General features: G+C 37.5%; 1 protein-coding gene across 1 annotated transcript; it reads left to right on the top strand.

Moving 5' to 3' along the window:
* The first annotated feature begins 6,026 nt into the window (after positions 1-6,026).
* Positions 6,027-27,251, top strand: LOC103697433 (putative Myb family transcription factor At1g14600). The gene is made up of 5 exons (XM_039121501.1): positions 6,027-6,551; positions 22,270-22,346; positions 26,174-26,340; positions 26,439-26,544; positions 26,639-27,251. The coding sequence occupies exons 1-5, from the start codon at positions 6,428-6,430 to the stop codon at positions 27,011-27,013; spliced, it is 849 nt and encodes a 282-aa protein (XP_038977429.1). The 5' UTR covers positions 6,027-6,427; the 3' UTR covers positions 27,014-27,251.
* Positions 27,252-27,563: the final 312 nt, after the last annotated feature.

Here is a 27,563-nt window from a genome sequence, read left to right as displayed (position 1 = left end):
TTGGTCGATTGGTGGAGGAGTAGCCAACAATGGTTAAGGGGAGGTAGAAGTATAGACAGTGGATAGGGAGAAGGGTCCATGGGGAGTGAGAATAGAACTAAAAGGGAGAGAAGAGTAGAGGAGGAGGGAGGCTCAGGTATATCTATTTGATTTTTGAGTTGAAGGAGGTTGCGGAAGAACGAATATGTTACAGTGTGGTGAGGTAGATAAATGAGGGTTTGAAAGGCATGGGAGAAGGAAAGGGGAGTTAGGATTTTTATTAGGGTTTTGTGAGGTAGATGAGAGGGTGGAAGGCGAGGACGGAGAGGGGATGTGTTAGGATTTGATGAGATGGGTAGATCCAAGTAACCCTCCATTTTGTTTGTTTTTTTTTTCCTCCCTAATGTCCAACCAATGAGAAGGGGGGAAAATTTGGAAGAAAATTCATCTTTTTTTATCCCTCATGTCCAACCTACTGTTCTCCTTTTTTTTAGAAAAATCTTAGCAGGTTGTTTTATGGATAGCTGCGGGATAGAAAAAAAATCTATAAATTTTTTTTTCTTATTTAGTAACAATGAATAATAGAAAATGAAAGAAAAAATTTTGATTTTTTTTTGCTTTCTCTTTTGAATGCATTCCTAAAAGAATAGTGGTTTCCCTTCTTTTCTTTCAGGGAGGACTGACTTAGATTATGTAATAGACGGCTGGCCCAACAAGGATGACTTTAAGACAAAAAGGCGAGTTAACAAAGCAAGCGAGAGGTGAAAAGTGATTGAATAGTTAGGAAAAAAAGTACATTATGCTATTATAGCTTTAAATATTAATTTTGTTATTTTCACACATTATGTTGGAATAAAAAATTAGCCTTTTTCTTCAAGTAGGTGGCATCCATTGAGAACTCTTTGCTTCTAGCAAGTATTTTTTTAAGTAAAGAATTTATATATATATATATATATATATATATATATATATATATATATGCATATAATCATGAATGATTAAATTACAGTATCCTTGTTACCCTAAATATTTTCTTTTTCCCATTTCTATAAAATTTTTGGAATATTTTTTAAGGTCTATTAGTTATTGTATTTTAGAATTTATATATGTAGTGTTGTTTGTTTTTGTACTGATATATTGGTTTTTTTGTCTATTTTGGCTTAATTAAATTGCATTATTAAACATTCTTCTTTTATATATTTCTTTTCTATTGATAACTGATTTTGTAGTCAACTATAATTACAAAGATGAATGTAGTTAAGATTTCATCTAAAGTTATGTTGGAAGATATTACGTGTAGACTTGCTCTTCCAAGATTAATTTATGGAATTAAGTTGTGAGATGAAGAATATTTGAGGTCCTTTATGGACATCATGCTACCCCAAAGGAAGGACCCATCCGAAGTAAGTAGGATCTAGGGACAGATGAGTAGACACCAAAGTGAATCGGAAGAAATTACTGTAGGATTTGCAATTAGACAGTTGAAGTACATATTCAATTATGAAGATAAAGAATATTTTAAATATCTGTATCAAAGAACACGTGTTGCTCATGATGATCTTGAGGCTGAGCATAGGCAGCTTCAGTTGGACCGTCATTTGTCACTTAAAAGATATAAAAAATTAATATCTAACTATCATGAGCTAGAGAAAGAGGTTAGTATATATAGAAACATATTTCTGTCGGACTCAGAATCATCAATAGGTGAAAACGGTTGTAGAAGGGTTTGATCCACTTTTTTTGTATCTTGATACTTAGCCTATGTAAAAAAAAAAGGGACCGGCTCTTTTCTTATATTTTGGAACTATGACCTTTATGGATTCAATGGATATTCCCTACTATTGTTTCTTTTGGAGAAAAAAATAATGTTGTATTTTGCTGTGTATAACGTGGCTTTCGATTGTTGCATTGATTTTCTCATCTCCCCCCCCCCCTTTTTCTCTCTCTGTTACCACATATACCTGAATTTTGTTTTGCAAACTTATATTATTGAACTTTTCATACTCCATCTTTACCTTCATTATATTTAGTAATTTTTTGAGACTTATATTCTCAAACTTGAAAAAAGAAACCTTGGTATTGCCATTGCTAATCATACTTTAATCATTCATAATTAAAAACTATCATCTAGCTCTAAATGTCGTCAGTTTTAGAGCATGTCTCATGCTAAGCACCGAAAAGTATTGGCCAACTCAAAAGTATAGGAGAAGAGATTATGCTTAAGGCTGCAAATATCTTGGGTTAACATGTGACCCAACCTGTTTAGACTCGACTCGATCCGACCTGTTTAGGCTAGGCCCAACCCATTCTTGAACATCCATGGGGCCGGGTCGGGTTCAATATTAGACCCATTCTAACATTTTAGGTGGAGCTGGTTTTCATAAACTTTGACATGACCCAATCTGTATACTATTTGGATCTATTTTGAGTCTTCCTATTACTTACCCGATCCGACTCGAATTAACTGAAAAGAGCATTCCAATTCATTTCCTCCTTTCCTTTACTAAGAGAAGCACCCAACATTAAGAAGGATGAAGGACCAGATGTTGAGGTTATTAACCTCTTGAAGTAGACTGCAGTTCTAGACAAACATTAATTCATGGAGTTTTAGGAATATTAGCAAACAATTTTTTGGTAGTCAAAATTCAATTTAATTCGAAAGTAAAAATAATTTTTTTTCATGAAATCTTGTTAGTAAACAACTATAGATTTGGGTCAAACCCAGATCTGACTTGAACCTGAATATTTTGATTGGATGTGGATTATACATGAACCTGACCTGATCTGAATGGCCTGTTGGGTCTAAAATATTTTTCATGGACTTGATTTGCCCGACTAGATCATCTACTAGATTGGGTCCTTGTCCAATATCAAGTCCCATATATGAAATTGGATTAAGTCTTGGTCAAGCATGCCCTAATCCAACTTGACCCATTTGCAGCCCTAAGTATGCTATGGGCATGGCATGTATTTAGATGGAAGGTATTGAAACCAAACATATTATAGCTCTAATGATGATGTGGACTTAGGCCTACATTTCATCTTATTCCCTTTTCCAAATTAACATGCTAAGCAACAACATATGTGAAGCCTTTGTCATGCATGACTTTTAAAAGAGAATTCCAATTCCATGGGTGGGTAACGTATGGAGATCTGGTATCCATCTCTACTTGTCTAAATCTAACAGAATGTGGAAATGAATGCTGAAGAATTTTGGTCATGGCTGCCGGTGGATCTTGACTGACTTGTCTAAAAAGGGCCTATGATGTGAGGACCTTTGTTGTCTAGGTTCCTAGATTGCAGTTCCTTTATGAATTTGTGGAGAAGATGGTAGCTAGAACAAGGAATCTTCCCTCTTTTGACTAGCATTGTTTGTTTCCATGGCATGAAGTTTGCATGAGAGAGGATATTGGCATCTCTCACATTTAGAGGAGCTCTAGAATTCAAATCTGGATGCTACTTAAAAATCCGGATCCCTCTTTTGAGATTTTAGACAAAAGTTTTACGTAAGATGCATCTGAAAGGCTATTTTGGTGAAAGCTCACCTAAGATACCTGAGTTCGAGTTCCAACAGCAAAAAAATTTTAAATAGTTAATTAAAAAATACTTGTAGTGCCATAATTATTCAAGTCAGTATCTTTTCATTATCATAATCATGTAATTAAGTATCTTTGCATGCTATATAGAAGGGACTGATATTTCTTAAAGCATACATCTCAACTATTGGCTTCCGATCTCAAAACCTATGGATAAAATTCTAGTGACATGCAAGGATCTATCCTCCTTCCTAACCTTTGGGACAATTAGATTAACACTGTCAATTTCAGTGATTTGAACTGGTCTAATTCACACGAAAGCTCATTTAAGAGGACTACAAAGTCGCTTTGACAAGGGAATCTTTGAAGGAAATTTAATTCGGCTATGAAGGACATTTTCTTTTCTCCTTCAAGCTCTACTACAAAGCTCACGTTTTCCGCCTCCTAATCCACTGTTGATAGCGAGTTGTGCGGTACACCACGTTATGGTGGGCCTGCTTGCCCTTGACCCCTAATACGGCAATTTAGTGGCAATTAATGGATAACGATCGGGACGGATTTGACCGTCTGATTGATGGATCTCACCCACCTCCATGGGAAAGCAGCCGTTTTCCAATGGAGCACGACACTTTGTTAGGTCATCATGACCGGATTTTTTGTGCTCCTCCTTGTTTGTCTCTTGTTATCGTCATCTTTCTTTAGTTCTTCTCATGGAGAGAGTATGAGGAGTGCAGTAGTTTGGGACGGCAAGCAAATGGAAGAGGTCCAAATGTCGGCACCATCTTTAATTAATTGGCATGAGGATTATGAGGGGGATCAATGCCTTTTGCTTTGCCGAAGTCCCATCTCTTGACTTCAAGGCATTTGCTTTGTCACTCCCTTCAATCACTGAACCTATGAGGGGGAGAGAGAGAGAGAGTCTGAATGCCTAGGTGTTAACTAAGTAATGCCCACAAGGAAATCAAGGTGAAAACTAGATAATGGTGACAAAGAATTAGAGGTGTAGGGACTATTGTATATTAATTGTCTATTCTTAGCAATGTGTCTAATAGCCTTGTGAAAGATTAGGGTGGTCAAAAGTGAGAATCACAAGGAGTAAATAACATTATAGCATGGGGGCAAAATTCATGTTGGCCATGTTTCAAACATGTAAATTGGGAAAAGTCTTGAGATAGAGAAAATCGCGCTCATAAGAAACCATGGCAACAAATTTGCAAACATGTACATGGCATAACGATAATTTTTCTAGCATTAGTAAGTGTAAGTTGTTGGTGTATTAAATAATTCAAAATTTTGAACTATTGAGTAAATAAAATTTAATTTTTACCTTTACTTCTCTTTCTGCTCTCAAAACCGTACAAGATGCTTTCTCACGAAAAGATGAAATAATAATTCTAAGGGGCAGAATCCTTCATGATCAGATGTATCAAATTACACTCACTCTTTCATATCTATAAACAGAGAAGGGTTTGTTGTAATTTAAGTACTAAATGAAATGAAGTGCACCCTTTAAGCATGTGAGAAGAGCAGGTTGAGTCCATGGAAAAAGAAGATCGAGAAAGATTTTTTTAATCTATTTTCTGATTTTCATTGCATCTATATTTGATTGGTTTTGTTTCGACCTTAATTCTTCTTCATTACTTCAAAAAGAATACTAGCACACCGTGGTATCTTGGAAGTAGACCATCATTAATTGGTTATACCTGAGCATGGCAAATTCTACTATAAAGTAAGTGCCTGCCATTGTGTGACTCAAACGATGTAACATCTATAAATTAGCTTATTTTATTTGCTCTGTGTTGAAAGTAGTTTACTAAATAATCAAGACAAATAGTAATATTAAATTAAGAGATTTCCAATATCTAAAAGAATTTTTCCAACATAAGTTTCAATCAAGTATGTGTAACATGATCAAAATTAGAATAAAATTTTTAAATTATGACAAAATGATTGTAGCCATCCATATCCCAATGGGCAACAAAGTTCTTTATGTTTGAAAGAAACTTGGTACCACTCTTGGTTGAGATGGCAAACATAGAAAATGCTTCTTCGCTCTTTTGTTGTTGTTGCCACTGTTGTTACGACTAGGCAACCGAAGATGAAAACATTGACTTGAATAATGCAAGCTTCAACAAGCTTTCATGACGCATTTTTAGACGAAGCAGCATATATGCATGTACGCATGGCAAAAAATTGAAGCCATTCCTATTTCCAATGCCGGAAGAGTTCTTCATTAATGCAAATTAAGTAGTTGGTGATTGAATATTGAATTCTCAACCTCTTGGCACTGTTAATAATAAAATCATGCCAATTCTTATCATACCATTTCGAATGACGAAATTTTGTCCCTTTATATATCTTGTATAGTTTGAGATAAATATATGTATCCTTCAAGCTAATTTTTTTGAGGAACGCCCATCAAGTTAAATTTAATTGTAAATCAGCATGAAAGCTACTCATGCCTCGAGTTAAAAAAAGAAGAAACAAAAAACTCCAGGTAGAAATCTTCCGCCAGGGTTGTATGAATGCAATTAATATTGATAGAGTTGAAATACATGAAGTGATGTCTCACCAAAGCACCATGAGGTTAAAGAAAATACCCATTATCTCAAGCAAGCCTGTTTTGGTATTTTTACAAAATACGGAACACCAACTTTATTGTCTCTTCCTGTACGTGAGGTGTTATGCAGTGAAGGACAGCCCTACTTTTCTCAAGTCATTGCTTTGTTCGACCTTTGGGAGAGCAGCGAGCATGTTTTGACTGGACTCAGTCAGAAAAGTAATAGGTCCGGCCTTAATATATATAACTTACCAGATAGAGGTTAGCTTTAATGGTGGGTAGAACAGCCTAACTTGCTATCATCAGAGGTTCGTATCACGCCAGACTTCAGAAGAAGAAGCAAAATCAAGAGATGAGAGGCTTTGAGAGGAGAGGAGTGAGGCAGTACAACAGATCGAAAGCCCCTCGTTTGCGATGGACCGAGGAGCTCCACCGCCGCTTCGTCGAAGCTATCGATCGCCTTGGAGGACAGAACAGTAAGTTTGGATCCCATGAAGCTCTCTCTCTCTCTCTCTCTCTTTGTGTGTGTGTCTGTGTGTAAGAGAACGGTTCTCTCTCTGTGTGTGCGTGTCTGTCTGTGTGTAAGAGAACGGTGGGAGCGCCATCATATATGTTTGAAAAGAGAACCTCAAACCAGCCCATGCTTTGAGGAAAGAAGTGCCAAACACTGAACTCTCTCTCTCTCTCTCTCTCTCTCTCTCTCTCCCTCTTTCTCTAGAAGATAGAATTTTTGGCGACTCCGTAATTGATACAAATATTTAGCATAAAATCATGCAGAGTGATTAGCTTGATGCAAATACTGAGCATAAAGTCATGCAAAGTTAGGTCTAGTCGTGACTGAAACAAAAGTTAGTTTAAATGACAAGCAGAAATGCAGACATGCACCAATCTACTTCCAGACTTTTACAGCTAAGTTTCAAGTTTCTATTAGAATTATGCATCTACTTATGTCATACATCCTAATAATGAATATAAATAACCAATCTTCAAGGGGAAAAAGAAGAACAAAGTGCGGTGTAATAGATCACACAACGTATGAACAACTTAGAAATCATTATCAAGGAATCATATATATCAATAGGTGACCTTTTTCTTGGGTGCCTATGCAATCTACCCTTCCAATTATCATAATAATATCTAAGAACGAGAACCTATAGAAATAGAAATACTAATAGTTTATGAACTTTCAATTTTATAATGCAAAAAGCTTAACAAGTTTTATTTGTTTATGCTGATAAATACATCACTAGTGAATGGCCATTTCTGCTCTAGGAAGTTGGAGCACGTCAAACAAAAAAAAATGATCATCAACTCATTTCAGGAAAGGGTATTTTTCCCTAATATTTTTTGAGAATTTTCTACAAAACATATTAAACAGCTAATTCATACAGCAACTGTTACACAAAAGTTTAAAAGCAATTAATGATCCTTAGAGGTACGGATATCAATGTCTTTTTACATGTATATGCACTGATAGTTCTGTTGGTGAAATGGTACCTAGAAATTACTATGTTGTAATTTTATATTTTTTAAAATAATATTATAAAAAATCTATAATAGGAAAATTAAAAATTGAAAATCCTTGTCTTGATTGAGGCATAGAATGAATACTGCCCTAAGAACTTGATTCTCCTGCTATTTGCGGGTTTGCAGTGATCTCATCTATAAAGTACAACAACCCAGCTTAGCCCAATCCTCTCTAACAAGCACATCACTGGGAGGCTTGACCAAAATAACGTCTTCAATCCTATAAAAGGAAGAAAAAGTATAAAAAGAAAAGCGAAATGTAAGATGCTGTGGAAGCAGAATCTCTACCTCAAAACAGTCTCGGACTGTAGCAGAGAGCATAGAGACAACATGAGTGGATGTGGTGTCTTCTAATATCCTAGGGCATTGGAACCAAAGCTTATTTATAGACTCTATCTGAGTGACCGAGGAGACACTAAGATTCCAAGGTTATGCGATGTTTCGGAAATCCAACAAATACTTCCAAAGCATCGTAACACTTCAGAAGGAAACATCTGACAAAATGCGTACATGGCACATGTTGCGATGCACCCACACCTCACCTTGCCATGCCGCATGCACCACACAGCCGATTGGCTGCATCGAGCGTGGTCACTAGCCCACTTTAGATTTTGGGTATATCTACTTAGCCTTCCTATAATATAGGCAAAATCAAATCTTGTCCTATTTGCCATATATAGGAGAGATCCTATGATTTGGTAGCATCTCATTTGATCAATTGATTTTCCTAAAATCTTTCTAAGATAAATACTTAGATCATAAGGAGTAGATGCATTTTTTGATCTGAGTATCCAAACTTTTTAATTATTTTTTGATAGAGTGAGCAAGAAAAAGAGCTATCCCTTCAAGATATTTGATCAACTTTAACCCTAGGATAACATCAGTTTCACCTAAGTCTTTCATATCAAAGTGATTTCAAAAGAATTGTTTGATTTTAGATATAATTTAAAGAGAAGCTCCAAAGATTAGAATATTATCGACATACAAACAAAGGATACACAATGATCGCTGATGATTTTGGAATAGAAACTTATCATGATCATTGATGGTGAAACCAAAAGATAGGATGGTTTTATCAAACTTTTTAAACTATTATTTAGGTATCTGTTTTAGATGTTATGGGGACTTAATAAATTTACAAACTTTCTATTTTTATCCCTTTACAACAAATCCTTCAAGCTATTCCATGTAGATCTCTTTATCTAGATCTCTATTTAGAAATGTAGTCTTCACATTTATTTGATAAATGATCAACTTATGGAAGGAAGCAATGGCAAGAAGGGTTCTAAGGGTTGTAACTCTAGCTACAAGAGAGTAGATATCAAAGAAATCTAAATTCTTTTTTTGGTTATACCCCTTAGCTACTAATCTAGCCTTATATTTTTTTATTAATCCATCAGGTTAGTGCTTTCTATGGAATCTTTTCTTACAACCTGATGGTTTACTACTTGAAAGAACATCAGTAAGGATCCAGGTATGATTTTGGATTATTCAATTGAACTCAGAGTTTATAACTTCCTTCCAAAAAGGGGCATCAGGTGAAGATATTGCCTTTGCAAAAGTACAAAGTTCACTTTCAACCAGGAAGGTAAAGAATCCTTCACCAAAATTCTTTTTCTTCCTTGTCCTTGTGCTTCTTGTAGGTTTAGAAGGTCTATGAATAGGGTTGGACCTCTTCCTCTTTCTCGAATCACATGGAATCTTTGAGATAATCTAATCTAGAAATTCTATACTTTCAAAGTTCAAAAGATATTGTATTTCTATTCTTAAAAGGTATTCTATTTACGATGTAATAGTCTACAAAAAGAGCTTCCCCTTATAAGTTCTTAGGTGTACATGAACTAATTAATATTGAGTTAACCATATCCATTAGAATATGAATAGGCCTTCAGATATAATTTTTGGAAATTATACTTAATTTGAATAGGCCTTCAGATATAAAGCCTTTTCCAATAAACTTGATATTACGAATGATTGCAAACTTATTAGATTCTAAAACAATTTTATAGCCTTTAAATACAAGAAGAGATCAACTGATTAGGTTCCTCCTAACATTAGGGATGTACGGTAGTTCATGAAGGATTTAGCTCTTCTAAATACTTATTTTACAGAGTCATACCCAAATATTACACCTCAACTTGATTGTTGAAAGGTGGAGAACCAGGAGTGATCAAAACAAACATGCATATTTGCCCCGAAATCAAGCTACTAATCATAAGAAGAATGGACAAGGAATACCAAAGGATTCTAATTTTCTAACCTGAAGAAAAATCTAGTACCATCTTCAACCATGTTCACTTGAGGTTTTGGTGCTCCTCTCTTCCATAGTTCAGTCTTCCTATGGTAGCAGTCCTTCACCACATGAAGCACTCCACCACACAAGAAAAACTTGACCATGATGGAGGGAGAGAATTAATCAACTAAGGCTTGAACTTTATAGTTTTGGAGAACTTGCAACCAGCCATCTCAACATTTCTAAGAAGATCTTGAAATTCATGAATTTGGATATTAATGAATTTGGATTCTATCATGGCATATTTATGAAACTTGAATACTGCTAACCAATCAAGACCAGCATCATCCATTCCATAGTTTGCCTCAAAGGCATCCCAAAGTACCTTAGCTGACTCGGTGGAAATGTATGCATCATATAAATTATCAGAAAGGGCATTAAGGATCCTATGGTGGCAACGAAAATTAATTTTACCATGAGTTTTTATATGGGGACGAGGACAAGATGAAGGTTGAGAAGTTCAAAGGATGGTTTAGGATCAAAAAATTCTATGGCAGAGATCCTGTTGGGAATCCGCCCATGCCGCTGATATTTCAAAACAAAAATCAGATGGCAGCGGAAAGGGGGCATGTGCGGGATCGACGTTCATCGCATGAACGTTGTTTCGAGACCTTTCGTAGTTAGGTAAGAATTAAAACTTTTAAAATTATTAGGAAGATCAGATCTTCACCTTGCGCGGGTAGATGATCACCGCAAATCTGAATTCGTGGTTTTGGAAGAGGGTTCGCTTGAAGCCATTCAAACGTCCGGCCTCTACGGGTATCCACACGAAGTAGAGGACCGATCAAATCTTTCTTGTCTTTCCGGGGTGCTAGCTCCCTTGCAAAGACTTCTTTTGATGGCTGATCTCCTCTCTTTCAATCAACTCTTGATTGCACTTGAGAGGAGGAAGAAGAAGGATGAAGAAGAGGAAGAAGATCAAAGCCCTTCGCAGCCTTCTTCTTTTCTCATGCGTTGAAGCCAAGAGGAGGAAGAAGGGATGTCGCCAAGCTCTTCTTTCCCTTGCACCTTGCTTGCGGTTGAACCAAGGGAGGAGAGGGGAGGGTGGCGGCAGCAAGAGGAGGGCTTCAAGTGCATTAGGGCGCCGGCCCCTAGTCCTCCTTTTAAAGGGAGTGGAGCTCCTAATTGAGCTCCTAACAATTAGGAGCTCCATGACAACTTGCCAAAGAGGGGGCGCCGGCCCCCTCTCTTCATGTCGCCCTAGCCAAGTGGAGAGGGGCTGATGCCCCTCTTACTTGGTTAACCTAATCCTCTTCCAAAGAGGATTAGGTGCCTCTCTCATGGTTTAATCCTAGTCTAATTAGGATTAACCAAATTGGGTTCAATCTATGCTAGTCCTAATCCAATTAGGACTTGAATGAACCATGACTCAATTGAACTCTTCAATCCTAATCCAATTAGGAGTCATGTTGATTCATTAGATTAATAATTAATTTAGACTTAAGGAATCCTAATCCAATTAGGATGTATTTAATTTTAGTCCTAATCCAATTAGGACTCTATTTGAATCCGAAGTCCTAATCCAATTAGGATTTCTAGGAATCCTACTCCAAGTAGGAATCCAATTTTAATTCAAAATTTCTAATCTCATTAGGATTGTAGGAATCCTATTCCAAGTAGGAATTCCAGTCCTACTCCAACTAGGATTCCCAGTCCTAATCCAATTAGGACTCTATGAATCCTACCCGAAGTAGGACTCTTGTTTCAAGTCCAATTAATTAATTCCCTTTGTTCCTTCTTCAACTTCTTATCAATCAAATTGATTACTTGTGATTCCTAATCACGATTTCAACCATCGGATCGGTCAATTACTTCTAGTGTGTGTGACCCCATAGGTTCTATTCTGACTGGTAGTGAGATATATTGTGATCTCTATCTCAATATCATTGAAAACTCCTTTCAATGGGTTGGAACGATTCCAACTCAACTCATTAGGGCTTATCGATCATCAAGATAATTCCTATGAGTCCCACCATCCACCAGTGACACCTAGCAGCATGTAGTGGCTACCCAGCAGAATAGAATGATGAACCTCTAGGTGCAGTTAACGTGTGATACAATCCTACTATCGTGGATCCCTACAGGACGGAGGTCATGGACAACTCGTCAAACCCCATCGTCTGTCATATGTCAAGATTTATTCGACTTGAGTTCGATAGTGGAAAACTCTTTTTCCACTTTATATTACTGCCCTGGCCAAGGTCTTAGAACTCAGTCTAACAAATCACATAGGATCACTCCTCTTCTATCAAGGTCGATAGATTTCTTATAGGCGCATACCCTACTCCTACAGTGAACTTACTGCAGCCAATCTACACTGCATGGACCCATATGGCTAGAGACCATGTATGTGTGCAGTCAAACTACAATAACCTCACTGTGAGTAGCCGAAGCACCGCAGGTCAAAGGACCAGTCACACTACTGCAACATCAAGCAAGTCACTGACGAGTGGATAGACATCCAAGTGACTTCTTGTCTTGGTCACGCTCAGTACCCTTGTTCTCTAACAAGCACCTGCATTATCACTTCAGTGTCCCTACACTGTGGACTCAAGTCTCGTCCATCCAGAAGGAAAGTGATCTGTGCACTGATCGGATCGATCACCGTCCTCGTGATGATCCATTGATCAGAAGCATTTAGAAATTAATCACCAATGATACATGGCTCAAATTCTCAACTCTTGAGAATATGTATCATCATCTTATTAATTCCTTGGACGATTCATAGACACATAAATAATATGAATGAAAAGATGTCTTTTATTTATTCAATAATAAACAGTCAAGTATAAAATTATGTCCCTAGAATCAACAATGTGTCAGCCAAATTGGCTTCTAGGGCATACATCTAACAATCTCCCACTTGCACTAAAGCCAATTGGTCATATATCTTAGGCCCATCTTCTCAAGGTGGGCTTCAGTCTTTTGCTGACTCAGCTGCTTAGTGAACGGGTCTGCCACGTTATCCGCGTAGTCTACTCTCTGCACCTCTACATATTTCTTCTCCACATAGTCGCGTATGAGATGGAAGCGCCGCTCTATGTGCTTGGACTTCTGATGAGACCTTGGCTCCATAGCTAGTGCTATGGTGCCAATGTTATCGCAGTAAAGTGTTATGGCATCTAATGACATTACACCTAACTCTGCAATGAACTTTTAACCAGATGGTTTCCACTGCACTCTTAGATACGGCTTAACATTCAGCTTCTAAGGTAGAATCTATAATGATCGGTTGTTTGGAACTCTTCCAATTTACTGAACCATCATTGCACATATTCTGATGTAGACTTTCTATCATCAATATGTGTGCATCCTTCTACCTTCAACTCTGGTGATCCTCCAAAGACCAAGAACATGTCCTTAGTTCTTCTTAAGTACTTAAGAATATTCTTCACAACTGTCCAGTGTTCTTCACCTGGATTCGACTGATATCTGCTTGTGACACTCACAGCAAGGGCTATATCAGGTCGTGTACATAGCATGGCATACATGAGGCTCCCTATTGCTGATGCATAGGGGATCTTGCTCATGCGTTGAATCTCTTCAGATGTGTTGGGGCACATCTTCTTGGAGAGATGAATTCCATGTCTTAGGGGTAAGAGACCCCTCTTGGAGTTTTCCATGCTGAACCTCTTCAGCACCTCCTCTATGTACATCTTCTGTGAAAGGCCAAGCATCCTTTTAGATCTATCTCTATAGACCTTTATTCCCAAAATATAGGATGCTTCCCCAAGGTCTTTCATGGAGAATTCTTTTGACAACCAGACCTTGACCGAGGTTAGCATGGGAATATCATTCCCAATCAGGAGAATGTCATCTACGTACAGTACGAGAAAAACGACAGCACTCCCACTAACCTTTTTGTAAACACACGGTTCCTCTTCGTTTTTGATGAAATCAAACGTTTTGATTGCGTCATCGAAACGAGTGTTCCAACTCCGAGATGCTTGCTTTAGTCCATAGATGGACCTTTGCAGCTTGCAGACCTTGTGATCTCCATCACTGGAAGTGAAACCCAAAGGCTGTTCCATATAGATATCTTCATTAAGATATCCATTCAGGAAAGCAGTTTTCACATCCATCTGCCAGATTTCATTATCATGAAATGCTGCAATGGCAAGCAATGTTCGGATGGATTTTAGCATGGCTACAGGTGAAAAGGTCTCCTGATAGTCAATGCCTTCACGCTGACTATACCCTTTCGCCACAAGCCTTGCCTTATAGGTCTCTACCTCTCCATCTGAACCTATCTTCCTTTTGTAGATCCATTTGCATCCAATAGGTACAATACCTTCTGGTGGATCTACTAAGGTCCAGACTTGGTTGGAATGCATGGAGTCTAACTCTGACTTCATAGCTTCCAGCCATTTCTCGGAATCGATATCAGATATCGCCTCGTTGTAGGTTTTGGGATCCTGTATGTGATCCCTATCTCCCACTAGGAACATTTCCTCGGTATCCTCTTCTAGTATACCTAAGTATCTATCGGGAGGATGGGAGACCCTACTAGATCTACGAGGTGGTTGAGGGACATCGTGTACTGGCTCTTTATGAATGGGTTCTATAGGATCCATAACTCGTTGCTTTTCAGAGACCTTCTCTTCAAGCTCAATTTTCCTCCCACTACCTCTATCAAGGATAAACTGATTTTCCAAGAAGATGGCATGACGGCTCACAAACACATTGTGATCCTCTGAGACGTAAAAATTGTATCCTAATGACTCTTTAGGATATCCTATAAAACGAGCACTTATGGTCCTAGCCTCTAACTTGTCTGCCTGTAGTCTCTTGACGTGGGCCGGACATCCCCAAATCTTGAGATGACCAAGACTTGGTTTCTTACCATGCCATATCTCATACGGTGTGGTAGGAACGGATTTAGAGGGAACTCTATTCAATAAATAAATCGCTGTGAGTAAGGCATCTCCCCAAAGGAACATAGGTAAATCAGTGAAGCTCATCATGGACCTGACCATATCCAATAGGGTCCGATTCCTCCTCTCTGACACCCCGTTGAGTTGAGGTGTACCCGGAGGTGTCCATTGTGAGACTATGCCATTTTCTTTGAGATAGTTCCGGAATTTCCCACTAAGGTATTTTCCTCCTCGATCTGATCGAAGAGCCTTAAGAGGTTTTTCAGTTTGTTTTTCTACTTCATTCTTGAACTCTTTGAACTTTTCAAAAGACTCAGACTTGTGTCTCATAAGATACACATACCCATACCGTGAATAATCATCGGTAAAGGTAATGAAGTAAGAATAACGTCCCCTGGCTAGCACATCGAATGGGCCACATACATCTGTATGTATTAGGGTAAGTATTTCAGTGGTCCTCTCCCCATGTCCTACAAAGGGCAGTCTAGCCATTTTTCCTTGAAGACAGGACTCGCAAACTGGATATGACTCGGAAGTCAATGAGCCTAAAAGCCCATCTTTATCCATTTTGTTCATTCTGTCATCTCCAATATGGCCAAGCCTGAGGTGCCACAAATATCTTTGGTTTATCTCATCTCTGGATCTTTTGGATCCTTTGGCACTCACTTCTTGCTCGGTAACATTCACAGATACATCCATATGTAAATGATAGAGACTGTCAATCATGAAACCACGTGCGACTATTTTATTTCTCAAATAAATAGAACAGCAGTCTTTGTCAAATGTAAAAACATGACCTTCCTGTGCTAGACATGAAACAGAAATCAAATTTCTGCTAGCAGCAGGTACATAATAGCAGTCTCTAAGTATTAAACTAAATCCAGACGGTAGTCGCAGATGGTAGGTGCCCACAGCCACAGCAGCAACTTTTGCCCCGTTGCCAACCCGAAGGGTTACCGCACCTTCCGCCAGCCTTCTACTTTTCTTTAGACCCTGCATGGTAGTGCACAAATGAGCACTAGAACCAGAATCTATAACCCAACTAGAAGTAGAAGAAACCGTTAGATTAGTTTCAATTATGAGCAAGTCTATACCTTCTGAAGGTGTGTCACCTTTCTTGTTCTTCAGGCTCTCGAGGTATGAAGGACAGTTTCTCTTCCAGTGGCCTTCGACATTGCAGTGGAAACATTTTCCTTTGTCGTTAGCCTTTTTCTTTTGAACTTCCTTCTTTGGCTTCTTGTCTTTCTTCTGCTTCTTAGCAGGCTTCTTTTTCTTCCAAGTAGACTTTCTCTTGGAACCAGAAGTCAACTCAGCAGCAAGGACATTGCCCCTTGAACCTTTCAAGGCTCCCTCAGCAGTTACCAACATGTTTATGAGTTCAGTCTTAGTGCATTCAATCTTATTCATGTGGTAGTTTACTATAAACTGACCAAATGAATCAGGAAGGGATTGAAGGATCAGATCTACTTGCAATTCTTTGTGCATGTCCATACCGAGCTTCTCAAGCTCCTCTAGGTCCTTGATCATGGTCAGACCGTGATCATGGACAGACTGCCCCTCGCGCATCTTCACTTTGAAAAGCCTCTTGGACACTTCAAAACGAGCTGTGCGACTCTGCTCACCATACAACTCTTGCAGGTGTGCCAGTATGTCCCTAGCAGTCTTTATATTTTTATGCTGGCATTGGAGTTCATTAGACATGGATGCCATCATATAGCATTTTACTCTAATGTCATCATCCAACCACTTTTTATGCATCTCACGCTGAACATCAGTAGGACGTGTTGGTAGTGTGGGGATATCTGAATCGAGTATATAGCCTATTTTCTCACAGTCCAAAATAATTTTGAGATTTCTAAGCCAGTCCTTGTAATTGGTTCCGGTCAGTCGGTTGGTCTCAAGAATACGGGTCAAAGGGTTTGAAGCTGACATTGTATCTGTAGAGAGTAAAGATTCTAGTTAGATTTTTATACTTGATCCTAATCTGTTCTAAGGTCTTTTAGAACAAATATAACTCCCATTATTTTCTCGAATCCCTCACACTCCCTTGGTAGGAAAACGGAAATCCCACACGACTAGAGTTTCTAGTGGGTACTGCGGTCCCACCGATTTACATGCCACCTCACCTAACAGTTATTGGTGACACATAGATGGATGAGTGTACAACTCTTGTACAATGCTTCTCAAGCATGTTGCAGTGTTACTTGGTCTCTAAGCCATGAAGACCTCACCTAACAGTTATTGGTCCCATTTCTTAGTTAAGTCAGACCCACCGTATAACCGTAGGAATAAAGTCGTCATTGGGTCCTCACCTAACAGTTATTGGTGCCCAACCCCACCTTTACCCTACAATATCTCATGTCTATAGAGAGGTCCAGCCCCCCGATGCAACTTGACCACTGTGTCCAGCCGAGACAAATCAACATCAGAAAGGCCTTAGCAGCTCTACTACAGTGGAAGACCTATTGACTTAATATTGTTTAATCAGGTCTTAGTGTTTGCAACTTGAGCCCTTCATAAGAGGTAATCGAACAATTGGCCAGGTAAGCAGGTGGGAGGCTCCCCTTGCTCAGAGAGTAAGGTCCTAATTAAGTAACCACCTTTCATGCTTTCCTAGACACCAATTAGATCAATTAATCTAATATGACTTGCTCATGTCGGTTCACTCTCGACTTGATTGAGGAGGTTTTGATTTAGGTCTCAATTGGGTTTGCTACATCACATGTAAACCTATCTACCCGACTCGCATTCACATCACATGCAAACGGCACATCACAGGCAGTTATAATCGCAGCATCAAATTAAAGCTAAACTTTAAATAGGTGATGATCATGGATTCTAGTTAGGTCGTACTACAAGCACATGCACGTCAATCGATCAACTGGTCTTCAACTCTTGAATTGGTTCCAAGCCTCCTTGATTCGATCCTTGACCAACTCTTGATCCAATCGCCATCAACCGCTTAGACCCCTGTTCATCTCATGCATCGTCTTCAACTTGATCGTTGACGTACATCACATCACAGAAATACAACCAGATGTAAAATAAAAATAAAAATAAATTACATCTCCTTTTAGGAGGCACGCAGGCGTCTCAAAACATCAAATAAGATGCATGCAAGCATCTGAAAAATTACATGACATTGCAGATCACATCGCAGGTCATTACATTTGATACCAAAAGGGTTTGAATCCTATGATCATCACCATATGCAACAATTATAATTTTCAGATCTGAAAACTAACTGATTATGTCATGACATAGGTTGCTGATCATGCTAATCATGATTCTAAACTTTGTAATCTCATTAACAACGCAATTAGAATCATCATTTTATCACATAAAAATCAGCATGCAAAAATCAGCACCCCTGAAAAATCTGCATGCAGAAATTTTCAGCATGCATGATCATTCAATTTTCAGATCTAATAAGTCTTTAGATATTTAATTCTTACCTTAATCTACGAAGCCTAGGCTCTGATACCACTGTTGGGAACCCGCCCATGCCGCTGATATTTCAAAACAAAAATCAGATGGCAGCGGAAAGGGGGCATGTGCGGGATCGACGTTCATCGCATGAACGTTGTTTCGAGACCTTTCGTAGTTAGGTAAGAATTAAAACTTTTAAAACCATTAGGAAGATCAGATCTTCACCTTGCGCGGGTAGATGATCACCGCAAATCTGAATTCGTGGTTTTGGAAGAGGGTTCGCTTGAAGCCGTTCAAACGTCCGGCCTCTACGGGTATCCACACGAAGTAGAGGACCGATCAAATCTTTCTTGTCTTCCCGGGGTGCTAGCTCCCTTGCAAAGACTTCTTTTGATGGCTGATCTCCTCTCTTTCAATCAACTCTTGATTGCACTTGAGAGGAGGAAGAAGAAGGATGAAGAAGAGGAAGAAGATCAAAGCCCTTCGCAGCCTTCTTCTTTTCTCAAGCGTTGAAGCCAAGAGGAGGAAGAAGGGATGTCGCCAAGCTCTTCTTTCCCTTGCACCTTGCTTGCGGTTGAACCAAGGGAGGAGAGGGGAGGGTGGCGGCAACAAGAGGAGGGCTTCAAGTGCATTAGGGCGCCGGCCCCTAGTCCTCCTTTTAAAGGGAGTGGAGCTCCTAACAATTAGGAGCTCCATGACAACTTGCCAAAGAGGGGGCGCCGGCCCCCTCTCTTCATGTCGCCCTAGCCAAGTGGAGAGGGGCTGATGCCCCTCTTACTTGGTTAACCTAATCCTCTTCCAAAGAGGATTAGGTGCCTCTCTCATGGTTTAATCCTAGTCTAATTAGGATTAACCAAATTGGGTTCAATCTATGCTAGTCCTAATCCAATTAGGACTTGAATGAACCATGACTCAATTGAACTCTTCAATCCTAATCCAATTAGGAGTCATGTTGATTCATTAGATTAATAATTAATTTAGACTTAAGGAATCCTAATCCAATTAGGATGTATTTAATTTTAGTCCTAATCCAATTAGGACTCTATTTGAATCCGAAGTCCTAATCCAATTAGGATTTCTAGGAATCCTACTCCAAGTAGGAATCCAATTTTAATTCAAAATTTCTAATCTCATTAGGATTGTAGGAATCCTATTCCAAGTAGGAATTCCAGTCCTACTCCAACTAGGATTCCCAGTCCTAATCCAATTAGGACTCTAGGAATCCTACCCGAAGTAGGACTCTTGTTTCAAGTCCAATTAATTAATTCCCTTTGTTCCTTCTTCAACTTCTTATGAATCAAATTGATTACTTGTGATTCCTAATCACGATTTCAACCATCGGATCGGTCAATTACTTCTAGTGTGTGTGACCCCATAGGTTCTATTCTGACTGGTAGTGAGATATATTGTGATCTCTATCTCAATATCATTGAAAACTCCTTTCAATGGGTTGGAACGATTCCAACTCAACTCATTAGGGTTTATCGATCATCAAGATAATCCATATGAGTCCCACCATCCACCAGTGACACCTAGCAGCATGTAGTGGCTACCCAGCAGAATAGAATGATGAACCTCTAGGTGCAGTTAACGTGTGATACAATCCTACTATCGTGGATCCCTACAGGACGGAGGTCATGGACAACTCGTCAAACCCCATCGTCTGTCATATGTCAAGATTTATTCGACTTGAGTTCGATAGTGGAAAACTCTTTTTCCACTTTATATTACTGCCCTGGCCAAGGTCTTAGAACTCAGTCTAACAAATCACATAGGATCACTCCTCTTCTATCAAGGTCGATAGATTTCTTATAGGCGCATACCCTACTCCTACAGTGAACTTACTGCAGCCAATCTACACTGCATGGACCCATATGGCTAGAGACCATCTATGTGTGCAGTCAAACTACAATAACCTCACTGTGAGTAGCCGAAGCACCGCAGGTCAAAGGACCAGTCACACTACTGCAACATCAAGCAAGTCACTGACGAGTGGATAGACATCCAAGTGACTTCTTGTCTTGGTCACGCTCAGTACCCTTGTTCTCTAACAAGCACCTACACTATCACTTCAGTGTCCCTACACTGTGGACTCAAGTCTCGTCCATCCAGAAGGAAAGTGATCTGTGCACTGATCGAATCGATCACCGTCCTCGTGATGATCCATTGATCAGGAGCATTTAGAAATTAATCACCAATGATACATGGCTCAAATTCTCAACTCTTGAGAATATGTATCATCATCTTATTAATTCCTTGGACGATTCATAGACACATAAATAATATGAATGAAAAGATGCCTTTTATTTATTCAATAATAAACAGTCAAGTACAAAATTATGTCCCTAGAATCAACAATGTGTCAGCCAAATTGGCTTCTAGGGCATACATCTAACAGATCCACCCTAATGTGGAGAGCCAATTTTACTTGGCTTTGCCACCTTCTAAAGAAGGATCTACTAAATTTCTTGCATTTGATTATGCTATGATTGTCAAAAGATTTATGAAGTTTTGTTTGTCTAATTGGTTCTGCAACTAATTCAAGGGATTTAGCCTTATATGTTTAAATAGATAATTAATGACTTCCAATAATATAATGCTAGATTTTAAGATAAATACAATAAAGAGCAATAACAACAAAATTAAATAATTACGTTAAGAAATGTGACAAGTAAAATAACTTGCAATTTCTTCATGGTTTTCAAAGCTGCAGAAATTGCTGCATAGTTTTTGAACATACAAAAAATTTATGCATAGATTTTGAAGCTATAGAAATTTCTGCACAAACTTTCAAAATCTGCAGAAAAATCTGTTTTAGAGCCACAAAAAAAAAATTCTTAAAATGGCTGATTCTCTTGAAAAAAAATCAACCTTTAAACAATAGAGATAAAACTATCTAATTCCATTAAATCAAGTCAAATTTATTTCTATGCAATCAAAGTAAATTTGATAAGCAACTAATGGCAATTTCTAAGATAATCAAAATCACGTTCTTAGACTGTTTGTGGAATGGCACCTAGAAACTGCTATGTTACAATTTTATGTTTTTCAAAATACTATTATAAAAAAAAAACTGCAAAAGGATAAGTAAAAGATTGAAAATCCTTGCATGGATTAAGGCATGTGATGAACACTGGCCAAGAATATGATTCACCCTCTACGTGCGGGTCTACGGTGATCTCGCCCCCAAGGTATAATAACCGGTTCATTCCAATCCTCCTCCAGTTGGCACAGTTGTTGAGAGGCTTGACCTGGATGACTCTTTCAATTACCTAGGAAAGAAAGAAAAAGTGGAAGAAAAGTGGAAGAAGAAAAACAAAAAGCAGTGGTAGATGTGGTGTGTTCTAATACCCCAGGGTGCTGGACCTAGAGCCTATTTATAGACTCTATCCAGGTGACCGAGGAGTAGCCAAGATTCGAGGTTACGCAATATTTCGGAAATACCATTACCTTTCGAAAACCTAGAAAGCGTTTAGCAAAAAGCATACAAGATATGCATCACAACATGCCCTGCCTCCCCACACACATGCAAGGCACGGCTGGCCGGCCTGCCGATCATGCCGACCCAAGCGTGCATGTATGCTGTCATCAACCCACTTTCCCCAAAGTCCTACTTGGGCTTCATCAGATAGGATTTCCATTTAAGCAATGTCATACTAAAAAAATGAAGTCTTATAAAGCATTTGAACAAAACTAAAATTTAGGGGATAAGGTTTGTTTTATTATTATTTTAAATTTAAATCTTTTCAAATTACAAAACTCCAACAAGTTCTACCCATTTTTATTGTTAACGACCAACTACATCTTATTAGGCCGTAGAAAAATCTATTTGGAAAACGTTATTAACTTGCAATTCGATTGTAATCTTGTTCTTTTGATAGTGAGGCAACATTTATTCATTTATTTGAGTTCTCTTTCATACAATCAATCTAACCAAAATGGATGGAGCTTCTACTTTAAATGAAATACCTGTTGTTCTTGTTATTATACTAGCAACAAGACGAGCCAGCATGGGCTGCTAGAGGCCTTATAATTTTCTGATCGAATTCTAATGTGGACATTTTGTTGCAGAGGCAACACCAAAGCGTATTTTACAATTGATGGGAGAGAAAGGACTGAACGTATTCCATGTTAAAAGTCATCTACAGGTATTTCTCCCATCTTCTCAATGAAAAGAAATATATTATTAATGGACTTTTAAAGTACACCATATAGAAAAAAGAGTTAGAACAAGTGCCTGTTTTCACCCTACAACGAATCCTTTTAACTGTGTGAAGTGTGTCTCTAATTGCACCATTTGGCTCTTTAGATGAAGATGGGCAACTAAAAGATTATTGAAAAATAGCTAATAAGATATGTCATGGCTATCATATTGTCATTAAGTGATTGTCAGTAATCTTGGATTAATTATTTTCATTTTTCTTGGTTTTCATCCCAAAATTTCAATATTTCATGAGATTAGCAACATGAACATCTTCACATTATCTATATTAGATGCGTGACAATTTTCTTGCTAAGCATTAGTTTGGATTATTATTAAAAAAAAGGTGAAGAAATTTCATAAATTCACACGTTACTCTATATCATACTTTTGGTAACACCACTATGGTTGCATAATTGCTGCAGCCAGGATACATCGTAACATTATAACAGATGATTTTGAGGTCAATTGGTTTCAGAAAACCTTATCTTAGATCATCATAATATTCTGTTATAGTGCTCATTTAAAGGTGTGACATATTTAAATGTTACCGTATGCTCTAAATAAATCAATATTAATATGGATATATTTTAGAAATTTCATTGTGAAATATTCCAAAAATAGTGACAATGCTAAATTATCATTGTTATTACCATTTTATAACAGCTGTTGTACAGGCTATTATATATGTACATAGAGTAACGAAGGTGCATGAAACAATGATCACTATAATGGTTTAATAACGAGACATTATCCAAAACCATGCCTTAATTTTGAGTTCTTATTGCTCCAAAAGTTGTCCTTCCCATTCTTGAGTTTTTAACAGCATTAGTTTCATGTCTTCCATGTTTACAATCCCAAAATTATAATGCTTATCGGTTAAATATAAGAAATTTCTTGAAAAAATATACAGTACATTGTAAGGAAGTTTTGGGATTTTAGATAGGTATTTCCTCTGTATATTACTATTATTTTGGTTGGGTAGATTTTATATTATTGAAAGAATTTTATTTCTTGTTGCATGATCTTATGTCATGCTGATGGTGAAAGACTCCATCAAACCACACCTGATTTTTGTTTCTGAAAAGAAAAATGAAAGTAAAATTACTTTTCTTCCATGGGTCTTCTTCACCTCATTCTTTCAACTCCATTAGGTTTAGTTGATAACTGACAGCGCACCATATGTTATCTCCTGTAGCAAGAAGGATTCTTTTCCTCTTTTGTTCAAAAAGGTAGACTGCTCAGTATCTTTCATCTTAGACTTCAAAAGGTCAAATATATGAAGCAACAACACCTTCAGCAACATCAAAATAATGAAGATTTGGATCCAATGTATTTCTCATCACCCATTAATCAAGCCACTAGAGAGTGGGGAAGATAACAACTACCATGAAATCATTAAGAAAGGGGGAAAAAAAAGTATCAAGAGGACAAAGGGGTAGGATGAACAATTCACATCAGCATAAGATCCACCACTCTGGATGTGAATTCTACCATAACTCAGCTTCTCATGGAACTTGGATAACAGATCAAAGTCATGACATGTATGATTTGTTGAACTATATTATGAGATAGCTTCGAGAAAATGTTTGTTTTCATCGGATTGGAAGGTTGGAGGCTTGGAGCAAGAATTCTTAATTACATTTATCATGATTATGATGATTCAAGTTCAAACTAGAGTTCCAAGGTGATCATATTGGGGGTAACCTAGGGGTTGGATAACCACTACTCAAGAGCAGGTCTTGACTCAAGTTAAAAAAGAAAAAAGGAAGGATTTTAAAGGTTTCATGCAGCTTGACTCTAAACAAGTACATGGAAAGTTCAGAAGACTAATTAATGTAAATGCTTGTAGGAATAATAAGCAAATTCTTGCATGTTTTCTGGTTATTGGCCCCTAACCTATATTTAAAGTCCCCAGTGGCCCAGGATGAGATCAAGAGGTTGTAATCATTAGGGACTAAGGCAAACCAATGGCAGTTCTTAGAGCCACCACATCATGTAAACATGTACATTTCATGCATGATCTCTTGCCCAGCACCGCATTTGCAAGAACTGGTTTAGTTTCATTAGACGAGAAGCCTACACTAACAAATCATTTGTGCAAATAATAATATTTTTTGGCATAGAGATATACACCTATCCATTCGTCTGGCAGTCTCTAGACTTCATACATTGGCCACTAAGGACTCATTCCGTTCGCAGAAAGAGGAAGAAAAGTGCGGTCAATGAAGAAAAAAAGAAAACCTCATATTTAATTGAAATTTTTAAAGGGGGATGGAAAATTAGCTTTTCCATAGAAATAAGTTTTTCAGATTTTATGGAAAAGAAAAATCCATATGGGATATGGAAAAGCCACTTTCCTACAGGATGAAAATTATGGTATTTTTTTTTGAAAATACCCTTAAGCCGTCATGATCTTCCTAATAGATTTTTTAAAATAGTTAATCTAAACTATTAAAAGTATACTATTAAAAATTACCAACAATATTAAACAATTGTGGTAATTTTAACATAAAAATATATTAATAACTATTAAAAATTATCACAATATAAAGAAGTTATCTGACTATTAACTAAAAACTCAACCCAATAAATATTTTTCATAGCTATTTTAAAATATTTAAAATATTTTTAAATATTTCTAGATTTCAAAATATTTAAAAATAATTATTAGAAATATATTATGACTTATGATAATTTTAATAGTTAGACAAATATCCAAACATATTATGAATTGTGGTAATTTCAATAGTTAAAAATATTTAAAAGTAGCTATTAAAAATATATTTTGATGTTTCTGGTGTTGAAACTTCAAAACCTCCGAACCTTGATGTCCCAAGTATCTGATTCTAACATTTATGTATGTGATATTTTTTTTTCTTGTAGTTTCTTTATTAAGGGCATAATAAGTACTTTATACAATATTCTCAAGAAGGTAGATGCTCCACCAAACATAAGTTACTCTAAAAAATATGTTTCATATGCTACTTTTCTAAAGTCAACTAAATATATAAAAACCACTTTTTCAGATATTATATCCAAGCATTAGCTTTCCAGAATAAATATTCTATTGCGGTAAAATTCTTTATGCTAACCAAATGAGTTCTAAACTTTTGTTAAGTAATGCCAGCAAAGCCTGCTCACTTATGCCACCAAACACTCTTGATCAAGCAGTTTAGACCTTAATAATTATCATAAATAAATATAATAATTTTGGTCCTTGGTCATGGCATTTCTACAATGAACAAATAACTAATGCTTCAATTGATTGCTTTTATTTGAAAGAGATAAATAGTAGCTGATAATTAAGCACATCAGCATATCTGGCAAACTAGTCTTACAACATGATGTGAGGCAGCATAAGGTGCCTGCCACAACAAAGGCTCACCTTGCAATCAACTAAGATTTTTATTTATTTTTTTATTTGTTTAAAAATTCAAATAAGTGTCTCATGATATAATTCTACAATCATGCAAACTTGTCTTTCATCACTCGTATAATCAAAATGCAAGCATCGTGGCCTCTAGATACCAAAAAAAAAGAACTTTACATAGAAACACTTACTAATAATGGATTAAAAAGCTCATAACGAAAATATTTATGGTCTTTTCCCATTATTCCTATAATGTATTTAAAATAATTCTCCTACATATATGGTGCACAAGACCAGACCACTCAATACGTGATGGTCGCCAATTGATTCATGAAAAAAAAAAGTGTTTGCAGTCCAGGATTACATACAGCAATTAACTTGTCTTTTTCTTTTGCCAATAGATGTACAGAAGCGTGAGCAACCATGCCAACCATTGTAACTTCCTATCCACAAAGGATCTGAACAAGCAAAAGGTGGTACAGCAAGGCAATGCTAATGCATATAATTCAAGTAATTGTGAAGATTCACATCTAAACTGCACCCTCAGTCACATCCACTCGTTTCACATGTGGGTAGTAGGTTCTAGCCATTATTAACCAATGTACCATGACTTCACAAATTTTCCCTTTACCCCATTGACTCTAAAGCTGGCTAACTGTTCTACAGACCATCATTTGAAGAAGTGATGAGAGAATGGGCAACCAAGAACGGAGTTTATGATTCAATAATTGGCTTCAGACAAGCAAAAGATGCAGCGAGCCATCACAACCAGGTTTGCTCCATTGTCCGAGTAATTGTACGCCACATATTCCAGAGTTGTACATGCTAATGAGGTGATCACAAACACCACCCCCCTTTTGTTTCAGTTGATTCAGCCGAGCCATCCTCGTGAAATGCAAGAGAAAGGCGGATGGGAGTTCCTGATGGGAACTTGTCCAATGTTCAAACCTGCATGGCGGCAGTCAGATCATGTCTTTCAGACAGAAATGCCTGAGAGAAAAATAGACTGCGAGCTAAATCTTTCATCCTTCAACTATCAGATGCGGAGGGGTGGGGAAGAAACAAGTGAGATGGGATCGAGCATCGAGTTCGATACAAGCGGAGAGGTTCCCATGTCGAAATACACAAGCCATGACTATCCTATTGCCTGCAGAATTCCAGTTGAGAAGAGCCACTTGAACTTAGAACTGACAATCTCATCACCTAACTGTTCTGTGTCATGTTCTGCAAGGAAGGATTGAAGTTGACAGATAGTTGAAGACCTGCTGTGTAAAATTGGATGGAGTGACATTGGTAGGAAGCAAATGAAAGTTCCCCCTGCGTTATGTAGTTGGATAGAGTGAGGAAGCAAATGAGAGTTCCTAGCATGTGAGTTAATAGCAGAATATTTGGATCTGTATGCCTCTGTTGTTTATATCAATCACAAGGCTTCTATATCTACATCAATCATAGGATAAGGATGAATGCAGAACAAACTAACTAACTTCACAGCTGTTCAGAATAAGGATGAAAGCAGAACTAACTAACTAACACATTGTTGTCTTCTTCTTGTAGACCTGAGGATAACTTAAAAACGGTATCGTTGTCAAAATTTTAACCAACAAACAAATAATTTTTTTTTTATATTACTCTTACCATCCTCTATTCGATGAATAGTGGTTATAGGAGGTCGATCCACAGGGAGGCGATTGGAGCACACAAATAAAGAATAGAAACTCCATTAAGATTCATGGCAATATATATTTTTTTCTTTTTAAAATAATTCCTTGAGGATATTTAATTTCTAACCAA

Source organism: Phoenix dactylifera, unplaced genomic scaffold (assembly GCF_009389715.1).
Source record: "Phoenix dactylifera cultivar Barhee BC4 unplaced genomic scaffold, palm_55x_up_171113_PBpolish2nd_filt_p 001097F, whole genome shotgun sequence".
Lineage (NCBI taxonomy): Eukaryota > Viridiplantae > Streptophyta > Magnoliopsida > Arecales > Arecaceae > Phoenix > Phoenix dactylifera.
The sequence above is the reverse complement of the archived record's forward strand: the minus strand, read 5'-3'. Positions and strand labels throughout refer to the sequence as shown.